Source organism: Entelurus aequoreus, linkage group LG10, assembly GCF_033978785.1.
Source record: "Entelurus aequoreus isolate RoL-2023_Sb linkage group LG10, RoL_Eaeq_v1.1, whole genome shotgun sequence".
Lineage (NCBI taxonomy): Eukaryota > Metazoa > Chordata > Actinopteri > Syngnathiformes > Syngnathidae > Entelurus > Entelurus aequoreus.
In genome coordinates, this window is record NC_084740.1 from 50,375,868 (window position 1) to 50,393,780 (window position 17,913).

The 17,913-nt window shown below is 39.6% G+C and overlaps 1 protein-coding gene across 4 annotated transcripts in view; it reads left to right on the top strand.

Moving 5' to 3' along the window:
* Window positions 1-17,913, top strand: part of megf11 (multiple EGF-like-domains 11) — a 497,434-nt gene that overhangs the window by 370,439 nt on the left and 109,082 nt on the right. For all 4 annotated transcript variants that reach the window (XM_062061102.1, XM_062061106.1, XM_062061104.1 and 1 more), the window contains one exon: window positions 7,743-7,863. In XM_062061102.1, the coding sequence (XP_061917086.1) occupies window positions 7,743-7,863 (121 nt within the window). The remainder of the gene's footprint in view (window positions 1-7,742; window positions 7,864-17,913) is intronic.

Genomic DNA, 17,913 nt, shown 5'->3' on the forward strand with positions numbered 1-17,913 from the left:
GGGTTCATTGGATTCCACACTTTCTCCTTTTTCTATTGTGGATCACGGATTTGTATTTTAAACCACCTCGGATACTATATCCTCTTGAAAATGAGAGTCGAGAACGCGAAATGGACATTCACAGTGACTTTTATCTCCACGACAATACATCGGCTAAGCACTTTAGCTGTGGAGCTAACGTGATAGCATCGGGCTTAACTGCAGATAGAAACAAAAGAAATAAACCGCTGACTGGAAGGATAGACAGAAAATCAACAATACTATTAAACCATGGACATGTAACTACACGGTTAATGCTTTCCAGCCTGGCGAAGCTTAACAATGCTGTTGCTAACGACGCCATTGAAGCTAACTTAGCAACGGGACCTCACAGAGCTATGCTAAAAACATTAGCTGTCCACCTACACCAGCCAGCCCTCATCTGCTCATCAACACCCGTGCTCACCTGCGTTCCAGCGATCGACGGAGCGACGAAGGACTTCACCCGATCATCGATGCGGTCGGCGGCTAGCGGCGGCTAGCGGCGGCTAGCGGCGGATAGCGCGTCTGCAATCCAAGTCAAAGTCCTCCTGGTTGTGTAGCTGCAGCCAGCCGCTAATACACCGATCCCACCTACAACTTTCTTCTTTGCAGTCTCCATTGTTCATTAAACAAATTGCAAAAGATTCACCAACACAGATGTCCACAATACTGTGGAATTTTGCGATGAAAACAGAGCTTTTTGTATTGTGATACAATGTGTCCGAATACTTCCGTTTCAACCATCGACGTCACGCGCATACGTCATCATACATAGACGTTTTCAACCGGAAGTTTCCCGGGAAATTTAAAATTGCACTTTATAAGTTAACCCGGCCGTATTGGCATGTGTTGCAATGTTAAGATTTCATCATTGATATATAAACTATCAGACTGCATGGTCGGTAGTAGTGGCTTTCAGTAGGCCTTTAATGATAAGAGTGCAATGACATGTGACTGATAACTATTTTAATTAGGGATGGGCCGATCGATCAGCCACCAATCAGTCTCGGCCAATTTGAATGAAAAAGTATATGATCACAACTAGGGATGTCCGATAATGGCTTTTTGCCGATATCCGATATTCCGATATTGTCCAACTCTTTAATTACCGATACCGATATCAACCGATACCGATATCAACCGATATATACAGTCGTGGAATTAACACATTATTATGCCTAATTTGGACAACCAGGTATGGTGAAGATAAGGTACTTTTTGAAAAAAATAATAAAATAAAATAAGTAATAAATTAAAAAAAATTTCTTGAATAAAAAAGAAAGTAAAACAATATAAAAACAGTTACATAGAAACTAGTAATTAATGAAAATGAGTCAAATGAACTGTTAAAGGTTAGTACTATTAGTGGACCAGCAGCTCGCACAATCATGTGTGCTTATGGACTGTATCCCTTGCAGACTGTATTGATATATAATGTAGGAAGCAGAATATTAATAACAGAAAGAAACAACCCTTTTGTGTGAATGAGTGTAAATGGGGGAGGGAGGTTTTTGGGGTTGGTGCACTAATTGTAAGTGTATCTTGTGTTTTTTTTATGTTGGTTTAATAAAAAATGTAAAAATAAATTTAAAAAAACCTGATACCGATAATTTAAAAAACTGATACCGATAATTTCCGATATTACATTTTAACGCATTTATCGGACATCTCTAATCACAACTGCCTATTTATGCTTTTTAATGGCAATCACAAACGCCGATCCCCTCTGGCTAATGTTGTATTTATTTTGAGTCCCCTGGTTGACTACCTAGCACAGGGGTAGGGAACCTAATGGCTCTCGAGCCAGATGTGGCTCTTTTGATGACAGCATCTGGCTCTCGGATAAATCTTAGCTGACATTAGTTAACACGGTAAGTAATTAATAATTCCGCTGGTAATCACTGTGTTAAAAATAACGTTCAAAATATAAAACATTCTCATGCATTTATATCCATCCATCCGTTTTCTACCGCACCTGTTCAAGAAGTCGCATTAATGGTAAGAGGTATTGTATTTATTATTGGTTAGCTTCAGAATAACAATGTTAGTAAAAAGAATAAGAGACTTATTGTACCCTAAAAATGTTGGTCTTACTTAAAAATGCACACATTTAGTTGTATTCAGTGTTAAAAAATATTATATGGCTCTCACGGAAATAAATTTTAGAATATTTGGCTTTCATGGCTCTCTCAGCCAAAAAGGTTCCCGACCCCTGACCTAGCAGCTAATTGTGTATCTGCCTACCTCCGTTACACAAATAAGCTGCATTTCTTAGTATCTGAAGTATCACTATGAAGTATTTATTTAGTTTTAGTGTCAAGATTTAAAAGAGTAATTAGGGTTGTACGGTATACCGGTATTAGTATAGTACCGCGATACTAATGAAAATTTTTCGGTACTACACCGTCTCTTAAACGCATCCCCGTGCCCGCGTCGAAGTCACGTCATGACTTTGCTAGTTTTATGAGCAGACGAGCATGTTCGGCAGCGCACAATCACGGAGTACTTACAAGCAGACACAGTGTGTAGACAGAAAAGGGAGAATGGACTCAATTTTGGCTTAAAAAGTAAAGATAAAGGTGAAGTTATACCAATGAAACGCCCTCAGGAAGAGGTGCTTTAAGACATGGCTAGCTAGCTAGCGGCTAAAGTCCAGCCGCAGTCTGCAGTGTTTTAGCTACTTCTAAATCACTAATCCTCGTCTCCATGGCGACAAATAAAGTGAGTTTCTTACAAGTATCATCCCTGCAGGACGAGGAATAGCTAAACACGCTTCACTACACACCGTAGCTCACCCCCGTCACAATGTAAACAAACGCCATTGGTGGATCTACACCTGACATCCACTGTAATGATACCAAGTACAGGCACGTATCTAGTCGGTACTACTATGATTACATCAATATTTTTTGGCATCACAACATCTTCTTTAGTTTAAAAAAAATGTATATTATGTTTATAAAGTCAGGAAATATGTCTCCGGACACATGAGGACTTTGAATATGACCAATGTATGATCCTGTAACTACTACTACCCTAATGTGTGGTATCATCCAAAACTAATGTAAAGTATCAAAGAAGAGAAGAATAAGTGATTATTACATTTGAACAGAAGTGTAGATAGAACATGTTAAAAGAGAAAGTAAGCAGATATTAACAGTAAATGAACAAGTAGATTAATAATTAATTTTCTACCACTTGTCCTTAATAATTTTGAAAATAATAGAATGAAAAATGACACAATATGTTACTGCATATGTCAGCAGACTAATTAGGAGTCTTTGTTTGTTTACTTACTACTAAAAGACAAGTTGTCTTGTATGTTCACTATTTTATTTAAGGACTTAACTGCAATAAGAAACATATGATTTTTTGTTAAAATAAAGCCAATAATGCAATTTTTTGTGGTCCCCTTTATTTAGAAAAGTACCAAAAAGTATCGACATAATTTTAGTACTGGTACCAAAATATTAGTATCGTTACAACACTTTCTTTCTTTCTTTCTTTTAGTTTATTTCGAACATGAACATACTTACAGCATTATACATCACACAATTTCATATCATTTCACTTTACGTCATGTCCGAAAAGGAGTAGGAAGAAGCAACGCTTATTTAACCCTACCCCAAAGCTTATTCAATCCTACCCCGTTGAGCTAAACTAACTAAGAGTAATAGATAGTTTTTGTCGTTGTAGTTTTTGTGAACTATTTCTTTGTTTTTCTCAAACAATTGTCTATAATAGAAAAGCAAAAAGAAGTCGTTTAAATGTTGTGTTGATATTGTTTAACAGTCAATAGCACGCACCGTAAATAAACGGATAAACTTACAGTTAGTACATGTGATCTGTATTGGTAATGGTATCGGCCGAGCTCATTCATGAATGATCGTTATCGGAATTGGGAGCATTAATTTCCTGATTGGAACATGTCTCTTTTTAATATGTGTATTGTATTTATGCAATATGATTGCATTTTTGTTTGCATTTATAGTTTACTTTGTTTATATTTGTTGATTTTTTTATACCTTAAATTACATCTATTTCGACTATAATACACTACCGTTCAAAAGTTTGGGGTCACCCAAACAATTTTGTGGAATAGCCTTCATTTCTAAGAACAAGAATAAGACTGTCGAGTTTCAGATGAAAGTTCTCTTTTTCTGGCCATTTTGAGCATTTAATTGACCCCACAAATGTGATGCTCCAGAAACTCAATCTGCTCAAAGGAAGGTCAGTTTTGTAGCTTCTGTAACGAGCTAAACTGTTTTCAGATGTGTGAACATGATGGCACAAGGGTTTTCTAATCATCAATTAGCCTTCTGAGCCAATGAGCAAACACATTGTACCATTAGAACACTGGAGTGATAGTTGCTGGAAATGGGCCTCTATACACCTATGTAGATTTTGCACCAAAAACCAGACATTTGCAGCTACAATAGTCATTTACCACATTAGCAATGTATAGAGTGTATTTCTCTAAAGTTAAGACTAGTTTAAAGTTATCTTCATTGAAAATAAGGACATTTCAATGTGACCCCAAACTTTTGAACGGTAGTGTATGTCATAGAACACATTGATATGTAATTTTTATTTTCCAGGTAATTATTGTCATCAGTTGAACTGACTCTTGGCATTTAGGCACTTACAAAATACAATCTGAAGATGAGTTTTTAACAAAAAATTAATAACGATGAAACGTATTATCAGAAAGAATGATAATACAATGCAATAATTACTAGGACATACTACATTTATGGTTACTTAAACCAAGCAAGCCTCATTCAAAATTAGCCAGAACAACATTACCGGTACACATATTAAAAGCACAGTGTGAGATACATTCTCGTCTACTTTTTGTCTTCAATAGTTTATATATAAACTCAATGGACACAATATTAGGTACACCTGTACACCAGTCTACCGAAATCCAAAACAGAATATGTATCAAAAGGTTACATTGCTCAGCAAGGTATTGATTTAATGATATGTCCACAATTATGGGCGTACTGATGCTTTAAGTCAGGGGTCAGCTACCTTTTCTAAAAGGAACCATGTCGTCCACTAAAGACAAACAGTCAAGATTCACAAAAGAAAACCTATCCTATAAACTTTTAAAATGTTTAAAAGTGATCTGTTCATGCAGAATCAAACCCTGTAGTTTCTTCTGGTATGTTTCTATATTTATGATTTATTCATGGTCACACACTCTTCCGATTACCAGTCATGACACATTCGCTGCCTCTCAGACAATCAGAAATTACTAAAACAAAATATTAAAAATTAATCTTTCCCCTCAGGCCAGTGTGGCTAAGTTCAATCAATCAATCAATGTTTATTTATATAGCCCTAAATCACAAGTGTCTCAAAGGGCTGCACAAGCCACAACGACATCCTCGGTACAGAGCCCACATAAGGGCAAGGAAAAACTCACAACACAGTGGGATGTCGATGTGAATGACTATGAGAGACCTTGGAGAGGACCACAGATGTGGGTGACCTCCCCACCCCCTCTAGGGGGAGACCGGATGCAATGGCCGTCGAGTGGGTCTGACATAATATTGTGAAAGTCCAGTACATAGTAGATCTAACATAATAGTGAGAGTCCAGTCCATAGTGGATCTAACATAATAGTGAGAGTCCAGTCCATAGTGGATCTAACATAATAGTGAGAGTCCAGTCCATAGTGGATCTAACATAATAGTGTGAGACTCCAGTCCATAGTGGATCTAACATAATAGTGTGAGAGTCCAGTCCATAGTGGGTCTAACATTATAGTGTGAGAGTCCAGTCCATAGTTTATCTAACATAATAGTGTGAGAGTCCAGTCCATAGTGGATCTAACATAATAGTGTGAGAGTCCAGTCCATAGTGGATCTAACATAATAGTGAGAGTCCAGTCCATAGTGGATCTAACATAATAGTGCGAGTCCAGTCCATAGTGGATCTAACATAATAGTGAGAGTCCAGTCCATAGTGGATCTAACATAATAGTGTGAGAGTCCAGTCCATAGTGGATCTAACATAATAGTGTGAGAGTCCAGTCCATAGTGGATCTAACATTATAGTGTGAGAGTCCAGTCCATAGTGGATCTAACATAATAGTGTGAGAGTCCAGTCCATAGTGGATCTAACATAATAGTGTGAGAGTCCAGTCCATAGTGGATCTAACATAATAGTGTGAGAGTCCAGTCCATAGTGGATCCAACATAATAGTGAGAGTCCAGTACATAGTGGATCTAACATAATAGTGAGAGTCCAGTCCATAGTAGATCTAACATAATAGTGAGAGTCCAGTCCATAGTGGATCTAACATAATAGTGTGTGAGTCCAGTCCATAGTGGATCTAACATAATAGTGAGAGTCCAGTCCATAGTGGATCTAACATAATAGTGTGAGAGTCCAGTCCATAGTGGATCTAACATTATAGTGAGAGTCCAGTCCATAGTGGATCTAACATAATAGTGAGAGTCCAGTCCATAGTGGATCTAACATAATAGTGACAGTCCAGTCCATAGTGGATCTAACATAATAGTGAGAGTCCAGTCCATAGTGGATCTAACATAATAGTGAGAGTCCAGTACATAGTGGATCTAACATAATAGTGAGAGTCCAGTCCATAGTGGATCTAACATAATAGTGAGAGTCCAGTCCATAGTGGATCTAACATAATAGTGTGTGAGTCCAGTCCATAGTGGATCTAACATAATAGTGTGAGGGTCCAGTCCATAGTGGATCTAACATAATAGTGAGAGTCTAGTCCATAGTGGATCTAACATAATAGTGAGAGTCCAGTCCATAGTGGATCTAACATAATAGTGAGAGTCCAGTCCATAGTGGATCTAACATGATAGTGTGAGAGTCCAGTCCATAGTGGATCTAACATAATAGCGTGAGAGTCCAGTCCATAGTGGATCTAACATAATAGTGTGAGAGTCCAGTCCATAGTTGATCTAACATAATAGTGAGAGTCCAGTCCATAGTGGATCTAACATAATAGTGAGAGTCCAGTCCATAGTGGATCTAACATAATAGTGTGAGATTCCAGTCCAGAGTGGATCTAACATAATAGTGAGAGTCCAGTCCATAGTGGATCTAAAATGATAGTGTGAGAGTCCAGTCCATAGTGGATCTAACATAATAGCGTGACAGTCCAGTCCATAGTGGATCTAACATAATAGTGAGAGTCCAGTCCATAGTGAATCTAACATAATAGTGAGAGTCCAGTCCATAGTGGGGCCAGCAGGAGACCATCCCGAGCGGAGACGGGTCAGCAGCGCAGACATCCAGCACTTCATCCATGGCCACCGGACCTGTGTGTCCCCCCCTCCACAAGGGAGAGGGGGGCAAAAAAGAAAAGAAACGGCAGATCAACTGGTCTAAAAAGGGGGTCTATTTAAAGGCTAGAGTATACAAATGAGTTTTAAGATGGGACTTAAATGCTTCTACTGAGGTAGCATCTCTAACTGTTACTGCTAGAACATTCCATAGTACTGGAGCCCCAATAGGAAACACTCTATAGCCCGCAGACTTGTTTTGGGCTCTGGCAATCACTACCCTGGTTTAGTTTTTTTAAAAATACATTGTCCTCTCCAGCCCGCTACTCGCCATGCACATTTGTCATCTCATTTGTTTATATTTTTCAGCCAGATGTAGGGAATATTTGTTGCCGCGCGTCTCGTCCCTCCCCTCTTTGACTTGACTTTACAATCCTACCCCCTTAGGGTGAAGACTGTGCCACGGAGTGTCCTCCTGGTTTCTATGGACCAAGCTGCATGTCCACCTGCTCCTGCCACAACCATGCCTCCTGCTCACCTTTCGATGGATCTTGCACCTGCAAGGAAGGTATACTGTCACTTTGGCCTATCACATACTTACTATGTATTTGTTTGTATAAACTCACTCCTCCACTCCTGAACCGCTGAACTCAAAATGGTGAAAATTGGTCCAAACATGAACCTCTATTGCAGGGGTGGGCAATTATTTTTTACCGGGGGCCGCATGAGCAACCCGAGCACTGCTGGAGGGCCACACCGACAATATTTAAATTAAATTTTGCCAAATTATTTTTGATATACCGTAAGATAAGTAATAATAATAATAATAATAATTTAATTTAACCTAACTTAACTTGATGTAATGTGTATGTGTTCGTATGTGTACATGTGTATGTTTATGTGTATGTATATATATATGTATGTATATTTCTGGGGGTACGTTCTGGGCCTGCCTGTCGGGTGGGGGTCGGCGCCTCAGGCTACTGCATCCGGACTGCGTGTCTGGAGCTCCTGGGTCCCGCCGTCCATCCCTTCCGGGTGCCCGTCTTGGTTGGGGCCTGCTGGGTCTGGTCCCTGCGTCTACTGTGGTGGCTTGGTGCTGCAGGGTATTCCGAGGTGCTGCGAGTCGGCCAGTTGTTGGGGTAGCGACCTTGTGTGTCAGCATGTCTGTGATCTTCTTTTAATTCTTTTTTTATTTATTTATTTATTTATTTATTTATTTTATAAATAGATGTAATTATTTATTTATTTATTTTTCCTTTATTTTTATTTTATTTTATTTTTTTAATATTTTATTAATATTATTATTATTATTATTATGTATTTATTTATTTTATTTATTTATTCCCCTACCTCAGGGGGGGGACTCGGCGGGGCGGTTGCTGGTTGTTCCATCTCCATCGTTGGGGTCCCTGCGGGTGGGGTGGGTGGTTCCTGTGGCCCCGTGCTGGGTGGTCCTGTGGCGGCCGGCTTGGGTGGGGTGGCCGTGGGCTGGCCTCGCCGCGCTCTCCGGGGGTGGGGGGGGGGGGCTCGTGGGGGCCTTGTTGCCGGTGGGGCGGGGGCGGTCTTCCCGTCCGGTTGCGGGGGGTCTCCGGGCCCCTCGGGCGGGGCGTCCCGCCTTTCTGTCCGTGTGGGGTGTGGTCTCTCGCTGGCTTGGGGTCTGGCTTCCCCCTGTTTTTCTCGTGCCTTGTCCTCTGCCGGGTGCGTCTGTCTGCGGCCTGCTGCTGGCCCTTGTGGGCGGCACGGTGGGCCAGGCTCTGGGGTTCCTGTCGCTGTCCGGCTTGGCTGCGTGGGGGCGGTGGCCCCTGGTTCCCTGGGCACCACACCTACTGTTTGTGGGATGGGTTCTCGGGGAGGCTGGGGCCGTACTCTGGCTCCCGCACACACTGGGAGTCAAATGTATTGTACATGCAAATTCACATATACTCACACACATACATACAGACATACATAGGTACCTACGCTCCCACATACATATACAAATAAATACAGTACATATTTACACACTCAAAGTTCGTACATCCACACGCACATTCATTATACAAACATACTGTATACACATACTGTACATATACATTCACTGTAAAAACATACATATACACATACTGTACATATACATTCACTGTACAAACACACACATACACATACTACACATACATTCACTGTACAAACACACACATACATATACTGTACATATACATTCACTGTACAAACACACATTTACACATACTGTACATATACATTCACTGTTCAAACACACATACTGTATACACATACTGTACATATACATTCGCTGTACACACATATACACATACTGTACATATACATTCACTGTACAAGCACACATACACATACTGTACATATACAAGTACATATGCACACATACACTCATGCACATAATCACGTTTCATCAAACATATATTAACGTTGTTGCCCTAGGGTAAACTGGGTATAACACATGGCACACTGACAAAGCTTAACCTATTGTTACTATAACAATCTACAAGGTTAAGGTTGCTTCTCTTTCTTCCCCTCCATTTTTCTGCATTCTTTCGTATCTCAAGTTATCATTACGTATATGTATTGTTGCATTTGAACAATTGTATTGTTGATAATAAAGGTAAAGTACTGGTATTGTTTATTATCAATAGCACTATTTCTATTGGTATTCATATTGCTCCATTTTTAGTGTAATAATGCTCATTGTCATTTCTGTATTCTTTTTTTAAAAATGTTCGCTAACTGCTTATTTGCTATTACTTTTACCATCATATTTGTACATGTCGTATTTGCTGATGTTGCTCTGTTGTTGTTGTTGTTGTTGTGGTGTTTGCTGTTGTTGTTTTTGTCTCTCTGTCTAATCCCCCTCTTGTCCCCACAATTCCCCCCTCTGTCTTCCTTTTTCTCTCTTTCTATCCCCTCCTGCTCCGGCCCGGCTGCACCAAATGATAATATAAATACATTTAATAAAGTCAAAATACAAGTAAGGCAACAAGAGAAGTATCCTACACTTCTCTTTTGTAAAGTAAATCTGAACGGCCGATATGGGCATCTACATCTGCTATATGATTTGCCCGAGAAGCTGGGCAGGACATTATTAAAAAAAATAAATAAAATAAAATAAAAAAAAATAAAAAAAAACTTAACTTAATACAAAAGCAGATTGCTTTTGATTTTTTTATTTTTAACACTGTCTTACACAACACTTCCTGATATATAATACAATGCAAAAATGTCCATTTCTGTCACTTTATCCTGCATCCTCTTTAAAAGTCCAACATTTTTCCCCGTCAGATTTGGACAACCATCGGTTGTCACACCTGCCAGCTCGTCCCATTTCAGTCCTAACATGTCCAAACACGCATTTACCTATGTGAACAAGTCATTACCTGTGGTTGTCTCTTTAATTGACTGCATGGCTGCCAGCTCCTCCGTGATGTGAAAGTCTGCAGTTATCCCACGTAAGAAGATGAGCAGCTGGGCGGTGTCACGTACATCGCAGCTCTCATTCAAAGCCAGCGAAAAACAGTCAAAGTCGGCCGTTCTGTTCTTCAGCTGAAGCTCCAAGTTTCCAGCGATGGTCTCAACCCGCCTCGTTAAAGTGCGTCGGGAGAGTGACACGTTCTCAAATGCGCCCCTCTTCTCCGGGCATATCAGTGCAACAGAGTCCAATAAGCACTCCTTAATAAACTCTCCGTCAGAAAACGCCTTACTTTTTCTGGCGATTTTGTGAGAAATTACGAAACTTGTCCTGACAGCTGCATCTCTGGGGGTGTGAAATTTGGGAAAAAGTCCTTGTTGGTTTTGCAGTTTTACCATCAACGCATCGGCCTCCCTTGCACGCTCTTCATCAGACAGATTCCGGTATTTTTCCCCGTGCTTCGTCGTGTAGTGGCGATTCAAATGATATTCTTTAAACACAGCAAACTGTGTACTACAAATTAAGCACACAGCTTTACCTTTAATTTCTGTAAAGAAATACTTGGCAGTCCATGTCTTGTTGAAAACACGCCATTCCTCATCAACTTTTCTCTTTTTAGCGTCTCGGTGGTAACCGTGCATCACTTGTCGCTGTGCATCTTCACTCACAGGTTACACACGGACATACGCTCATAAATAACACTTTTCAAAATAAAAGCAGATGCGGTCGGCGGCCCGGAGACGGAGGAAGTCAAGGTGAGGTCGCCGGCTAGCGCGTCTGCTATCCATCTCAAAGTCCTCCTGGTTGTGTTGCTGTAGTCCACCGCTAATACACCGATCCCACCTACAACTTTCTTCTTTGCAGTCTTCATTGTTCATTAAAATAAATTGCAAAAGATTCACCAACACAGATGTCCAGAATACTGTGGAATTTTGAGATGAAAACAGAGCTTTTTGTATTGGATTCAATGGTGTACCAATACTTCCGGTTCAACGATTGACGTCACGCGCATACGTCATCATACATAGACGTTTTCAACCGGAAATTTCGCGGGAAATTTAAAATTGCACTTCATAAGTTAACCCGGCCGTATTGGCATGTGTTGCAATGTTAAGATTTCATCATTGATATATAAACTATCAGACTGTGTGGTCGGTAGTAGTGGCTTTCAGTAGGCCTTTAATGCATTCTAAAAAACGAACTTTAAGGCGTTAGGCTGGATCACCACCAAATGTGTTACACACCTTTAGAGGCCTGACAAGCACAAGGTAATTAAATTTGAGCTCAATTGGTTAAAACATACATACATACTGCTTGTACATATGTTTGTATTTGCTGGGGCACGGCTGGTCAACTGATTGGCTGGATGCACAGATGCCGTATCACACTTTATGAAACAATGATGTGGGTGTTGAAAGTGATGAGCATTGATTCGTGGATGAATCCCACTTTTCTTCAGGCCCTCTGGAAGGAGGAAAAGGCTCTGCAGACCTTTGCTGTCCGGCCTATATGACAGGTTATATCTAATAAAGACTCCAAGGAATGTGAATTCCATATCATTCTCATCAGTGATGTCGGCGGGATTTTGTGTTTGAGTTCCCAGGAGTGTGTAAGATGTATTCCATACGTCTGACCCTATCTGAGTCTTGTTATGGTGAGAGGATCATGCATAGGTTAGCACTGGTAGGTGAAGAGACCATGTTTGTTATTGCAGGATATGACACATAAGAGGAGCTCGTATCACCTTGACGAAGAAGAGTAGTAAATGTTGCTCTGAACAGGATTTTTGTTTTTTTACTACCTTCCTTTTTCCTTCCCATCAGGCCCCCTTGCTGACCTCACCTTATGTCATGTTCCTATTTACCGAATGAAATTGTTCTGATAGAATGCAATGAAAGAAATATATATCACGGAAGTATGTCATTGTTAGAAATACAGTGGAACTCCCAAAGTCAAGCAAAGTCTCATTTCAAAGCGTTGTTTCTCATTCAAGGGAATTGTTTGCTTTTAGGGTGCATCACCATTTATCAATTGTACAGGCAAAATTTAAAATAGGAAGATCTTAAAGGCCTACTGAAATGAAATGTTTTTATTTAAACGGGGATAGCAGATCCATTCTATGTGTCATACTTGATCATTTCGCGATATTGCCATATTTTTGCTGAAAGGATTTAGTAGAGAACATCGACGATAAAGTTCGCAACTTTTGGTCGCTGATAAAAAAAGCCTTGCCTGTACCGGAAGTAGCGTGACGTCACCGGAGGAAGGACTTCTCACATTTCCCCATTGTTTGCAATGGAGCGAGAGAGATTCGGACCAAGAAAGCGACGATTACCCCATTAATTTGAGCGAGGATGAAAGATTTGTGGATGAGGAACGTGAGAGTGAAGGACTAGAATGCAGTGCAAGACATATCTTTTTTCGCTCTGACCGTAATTTAGGTACAAGCTGGCTCATTAGATTCCACACTTTCTCCTTTTTCTATTGTGGATCACGGATTTGTATTTTAAACCACCTCGGATACTATATCCTCTTGAAAATGAGAGTCGAGAACGCGAAATGGACATTCACAGTGACTTTTATCTCCACGACAATACATTGGTGAAACACTTTAGCTACGAGCTAATGTGATAGCATCTTTACATCAAAACTGATGTAAAGATGGATGGAATTGATTTGATCCCTTATTTACCATACAGGCAATGTTATTATTTACTTATTTAACATTTTTACTGGAGGTTGCCAGATGTATAATGCATACTTGCCAACGCTCCCGAATTTTCCGGGAGACTCCCGAATTTCAGTGCCTCTCCCGAAAATCTCCCGGGACAACCGTTCTCCTGAATTTCTCCCGATTTCCGCCCCCCTCCAGGTCCGTGCGGACCTGAGTGAGGACAGCCTGTCGTCACGTCCGCTTGGCCAACCAAAAAGTAACCACAGAACACTATACCGTATAGTGTTCTGTGGTTACTTTTTGGTTGGCCAACGGTTTACGTTGTATTGCGCACCCTGACGGCAAGTGTGGGAGTCGGTTCTGAAGTGTGAAGAAAAGAGACGTAACTTCGTCACCTCGCCTGGTTATTGACTCCAACCCAGAATATTACACTGCCCTTACCTATGCTCCTTCAAAGGCTGTGCTACTGGCTGCAAAGCATTGCACTTTCAAATACAACAATGAGTAGAGAGGAGTGTTATGTGTGTGTATATGTGTAAATAAATGAACACTGAAATTCAAGTATTGATTTTATTTATATGTATGTGTATATATATATATATATATATATATATATATATATATATATATATATAAAATAAAATACACATATACAGGATATATATATACAGTATATATATATACAGTATATATATATATATATATATATATATATATATATATATATATATATATATATATATGTAGCTAGAATTAACTGAAAGTCAAGTTGTTGTTTTTTTATATATATATATATATATATATATATATATATATATATATATATATATATATATATATATATATATATATATATATATATATATATAAGAAATACTTGAATTTCAGTGAATTCTAGCTATATATATACTAAATGGTAACATTTAGTGGTCAAGTTATTCAACTTGTTTAAGTCGGGGTCCACGTTAATCAATTCATGGTAAAGTTACATTGTTTAATGCATCCAGCGGGGCATCACAACAAATTTAGGCATAATAATGTGTTAATTCCACTACTGTATATATCGGAATCGGTAATTAAGTGTTGGACAATATCAGAATATCGGATATCGGCAAAAAAGCCATTATTGGACATGTCTATGTAAAACCATCTAAATAACCATCCAAAAACCGGCAACAATACTCCATTAACATTTTGGGACTTGAATGTTAACCAAGCATTCGTGATATTATAAGTGCTAACACAAACTATTGATAGCAGTGTCATGATCACAGAGAGCTAACCAGTTAATGTGGCTATGATAACATCCTCAGCTGGTGAGCTGCCTCGGTGCTCATAAAAAGTTTATTCTCGATCATAAATAATGCATCTTACCTTGATAGTAGAAGGTTGAGGATATAATCCGACAGTTGGCATTCAATTGACCCGGCATACGAATATACAAAAATTATTTGGTTCCACCCCGCTTTTTTTGTTGAAATGATTAAGTGACAGCAGACATTGTATAGTAAGTGATGTTTTATTGGTTGTTGGCTCTCATGAAGTCTGCAGTGAGTAATAATCAGTCATGTTGTCGAAGGAAAAAGCGAACGCTGTGATGCGTTTTTAAGATTAAAGGCCTACTGAAAGCCACTACTACCGACCATGCAATCTGATAGTTTATATATCAATGATGAAATCTTAACATTGCAACACATGCCAATACGGCCGGGTTAACTTATAAAGTGCAATTTTAAATTTCCCGCGAAACTTCCGGTTGAAAACGTCTATGTATGATGACGTATGCGCGTGACGTCGATGGTTGAAACGGAAGTATTGTATTGTATCCAATACAAACAGCTCTGTTTTCATCGCAAAATACCACAGTATTCTGGACATCTGTGTTGGTGAATCTTTTGCAATTTGTTTAATGAACAATGGAGACTGCAAAGAAGAAAGCTGTAGGTAGGATCGGTGTATTAGCGGCTGGCTGCAGCAACACAACCAGAAGGACTGACTTGGATAGCAGACGCGCTATCTGACGCTAGCCGCCGACCGCATCGATGATCGGGTGAAGTCCTTCCTCGCTCCGTCGATCGCTGGAACGCAGGTGAGCACGGGTGTTGATGAGCAGATGAGGGCTTGCTGGCGTAGGTGGATAGCTAATGTTTTTAGCATAGCTCTGTGAGGTCCCGTTGCTAAGTTAGGTTCAATGGCGTCGTTAGCAACAGCATTGTTAAGCTTCGCCAGGCTGGAAAGCATTAACCGTGTAGTTACATGTCCAGGGTTTAATAGTATTGTTGATTTTCTGTCTATCCTTCCCGTCAGGGGTTTATTTATTTTGTTTCTATCTGCAGTTAAGCCCGATGCTATCACGTTAGCTCCGTAGCTAAAGTGCTTCACCGATGTATTGTCGTGGAAATAAAAGTCACTGTGAATGTCCATTTCGCGTTCTCGACTCTCATTTTCAAGAGGATATAGTATCCGAGGTGGTTTAAAATACAAATCCGTGATCCACAATAGAAAAAGGAGAAAGTGTGGAATCCAATGAGCCAGCTTGTACCTAAGTTACGGTCAGAGCGAAAAAAGATACGTTCTGCACTGCACTCTAGTCCTTCACTCTCACGTTCCTCATCCACAAATCTTTCAGCCTCGCTCAAATTAATGGGGTAATCGTCGCTTTCTCGGTCCGAATCGCTCTCGCTGCTGGTGTAAACAATGGGGAAATGTGAGGAGCCTTTCAACCTGCGACGTCACGCTACTTCCGGTACAGGCAAGGCTTTTTTTATCAGCGACCAAAAGTTGCGAACTTTATCGTCGATGTTCTCTACTAAATCCTTTCAGCAAAAATATGGCAATATCGCGAAATGATCAAGTATGACACATAGAATGGATCTGCTATCCCCGTTTAAATAAAAAAAATTCATTTCAGTAGGCCTTTAATGCGCCGCCGTATGTTTGATATGAGCCAAGTACGTAAATATTACGTTATCATGAATGTGCCTGTTACTAAATTACATATATACTTACAGTGTGTATATAAAACCTTGATTGAGGTGTTTGGATGTTTTTTAAGCACTTTATAGGCAGAATAGAGCGACTTCCAAAGGCTCCATTGTAAGCAGATTTTTGCTCACATTTATTTGTGAGTTAGAATGCATAATAAATGAAAAAAATATTTGTGCTTGTCTTACATAAGGATTGTGAATGATAGGCAAAATAAAAAATGGGACGCTCGTGGAGAACCAATATGGATTTCGAGCAAATATCTCAACATCAATAGCATTAATCAAAATAACAGAGGAAATTACCAAAGCAATAGATGGTAAAGAATGTGCGGCAGCAGTATTCATGGACTTAACAAAAGCATTTGACACAATTAATCATGATATTTTAATACAAAAATTAGAACGATATGGCATCAGAGGTTTGGTCTTGAACTGGGTAAGAAGCTATCTAACCAACAGGAAGCAATATGTGAAGATGGGTGAAAATATGTCAACACGGCTAGATATATCCTGTGGTTGTCAGGTTTGTCACTGACAGTTCAGTTATGTTTTGGTTTTTACTGTCTTTGTTTCCTGTCAGCGCTCTTAATTTGGTTATTTCCTGATTATCTCCCTGAGTGCTTTGTCCCCTCAGCTGTGGCTGATTGGCACCTGGCCACACCTGGTGTCAATCAGCCAGCGGCTATTTGAACCTGCCTTCCTCTCCAGTCAGTGCTGGATTATTGTCACTACTACCTGTCATAATACTTGTCTTTTGTTTACTCTGCTCATGTCATAGTTCCTTCGTGTCACAGTAAGTGTTTTTGTTTCTTGTCGACAGTTAGCCTTTGTGCTATTTTAGTTCATAGCCAAGTTTGTTGTCCGCCTTTAGTTTGTACCCTTTTGTTTGTTTTTTTGCTATAGTGTTAAATTAAATCATGTTTTCTCGCACAATGCCTGCCGCCTTCTCTGCATCTTGGGGTTCACCACCTACAAACCCTGACATAATAATCCAGCACTGACTGGAGAGGAAGGCAGGTTCAAATAGCAGCTGGCTGATTGACACCAGGTGTGGCCAGGTGCCAATCAGCCACAGCTGAGGGGACAAAGCACTCAGGGAGATAATCAGGAAATAACCAAATTAAGAGCGTTGACAGGAAACAAAGACAGTAAAAACCAAAACATAACTGAACTGTCAGTGACAAACCTGACAGTGGTGTACCGCAGGGATCAATACTGGGACCAAGATTCTTTAATCTTTATATAAACAACATTTGTAAAGTTACAAAATACTTAAAGTTAGTTTTATTTGCAGACGATACAACTGCTTTTTGTTCAGGAGAGAACACACAGAAGATAATACAAATAATAACAGAAGAAATTAACAAATTAAAAAGATGGTTTGACAAAAACAGACCATCTTTGAATCTCAGTAAAACTAAAATAATGCTATTTGGTGACAGTAGAAAAGAGCATCATACACGAATACAAATAGACGGAGTAGACATCGAAAGGGTAAAAGAAATTAATATTAATAGATAATAAAATGAACTGGAA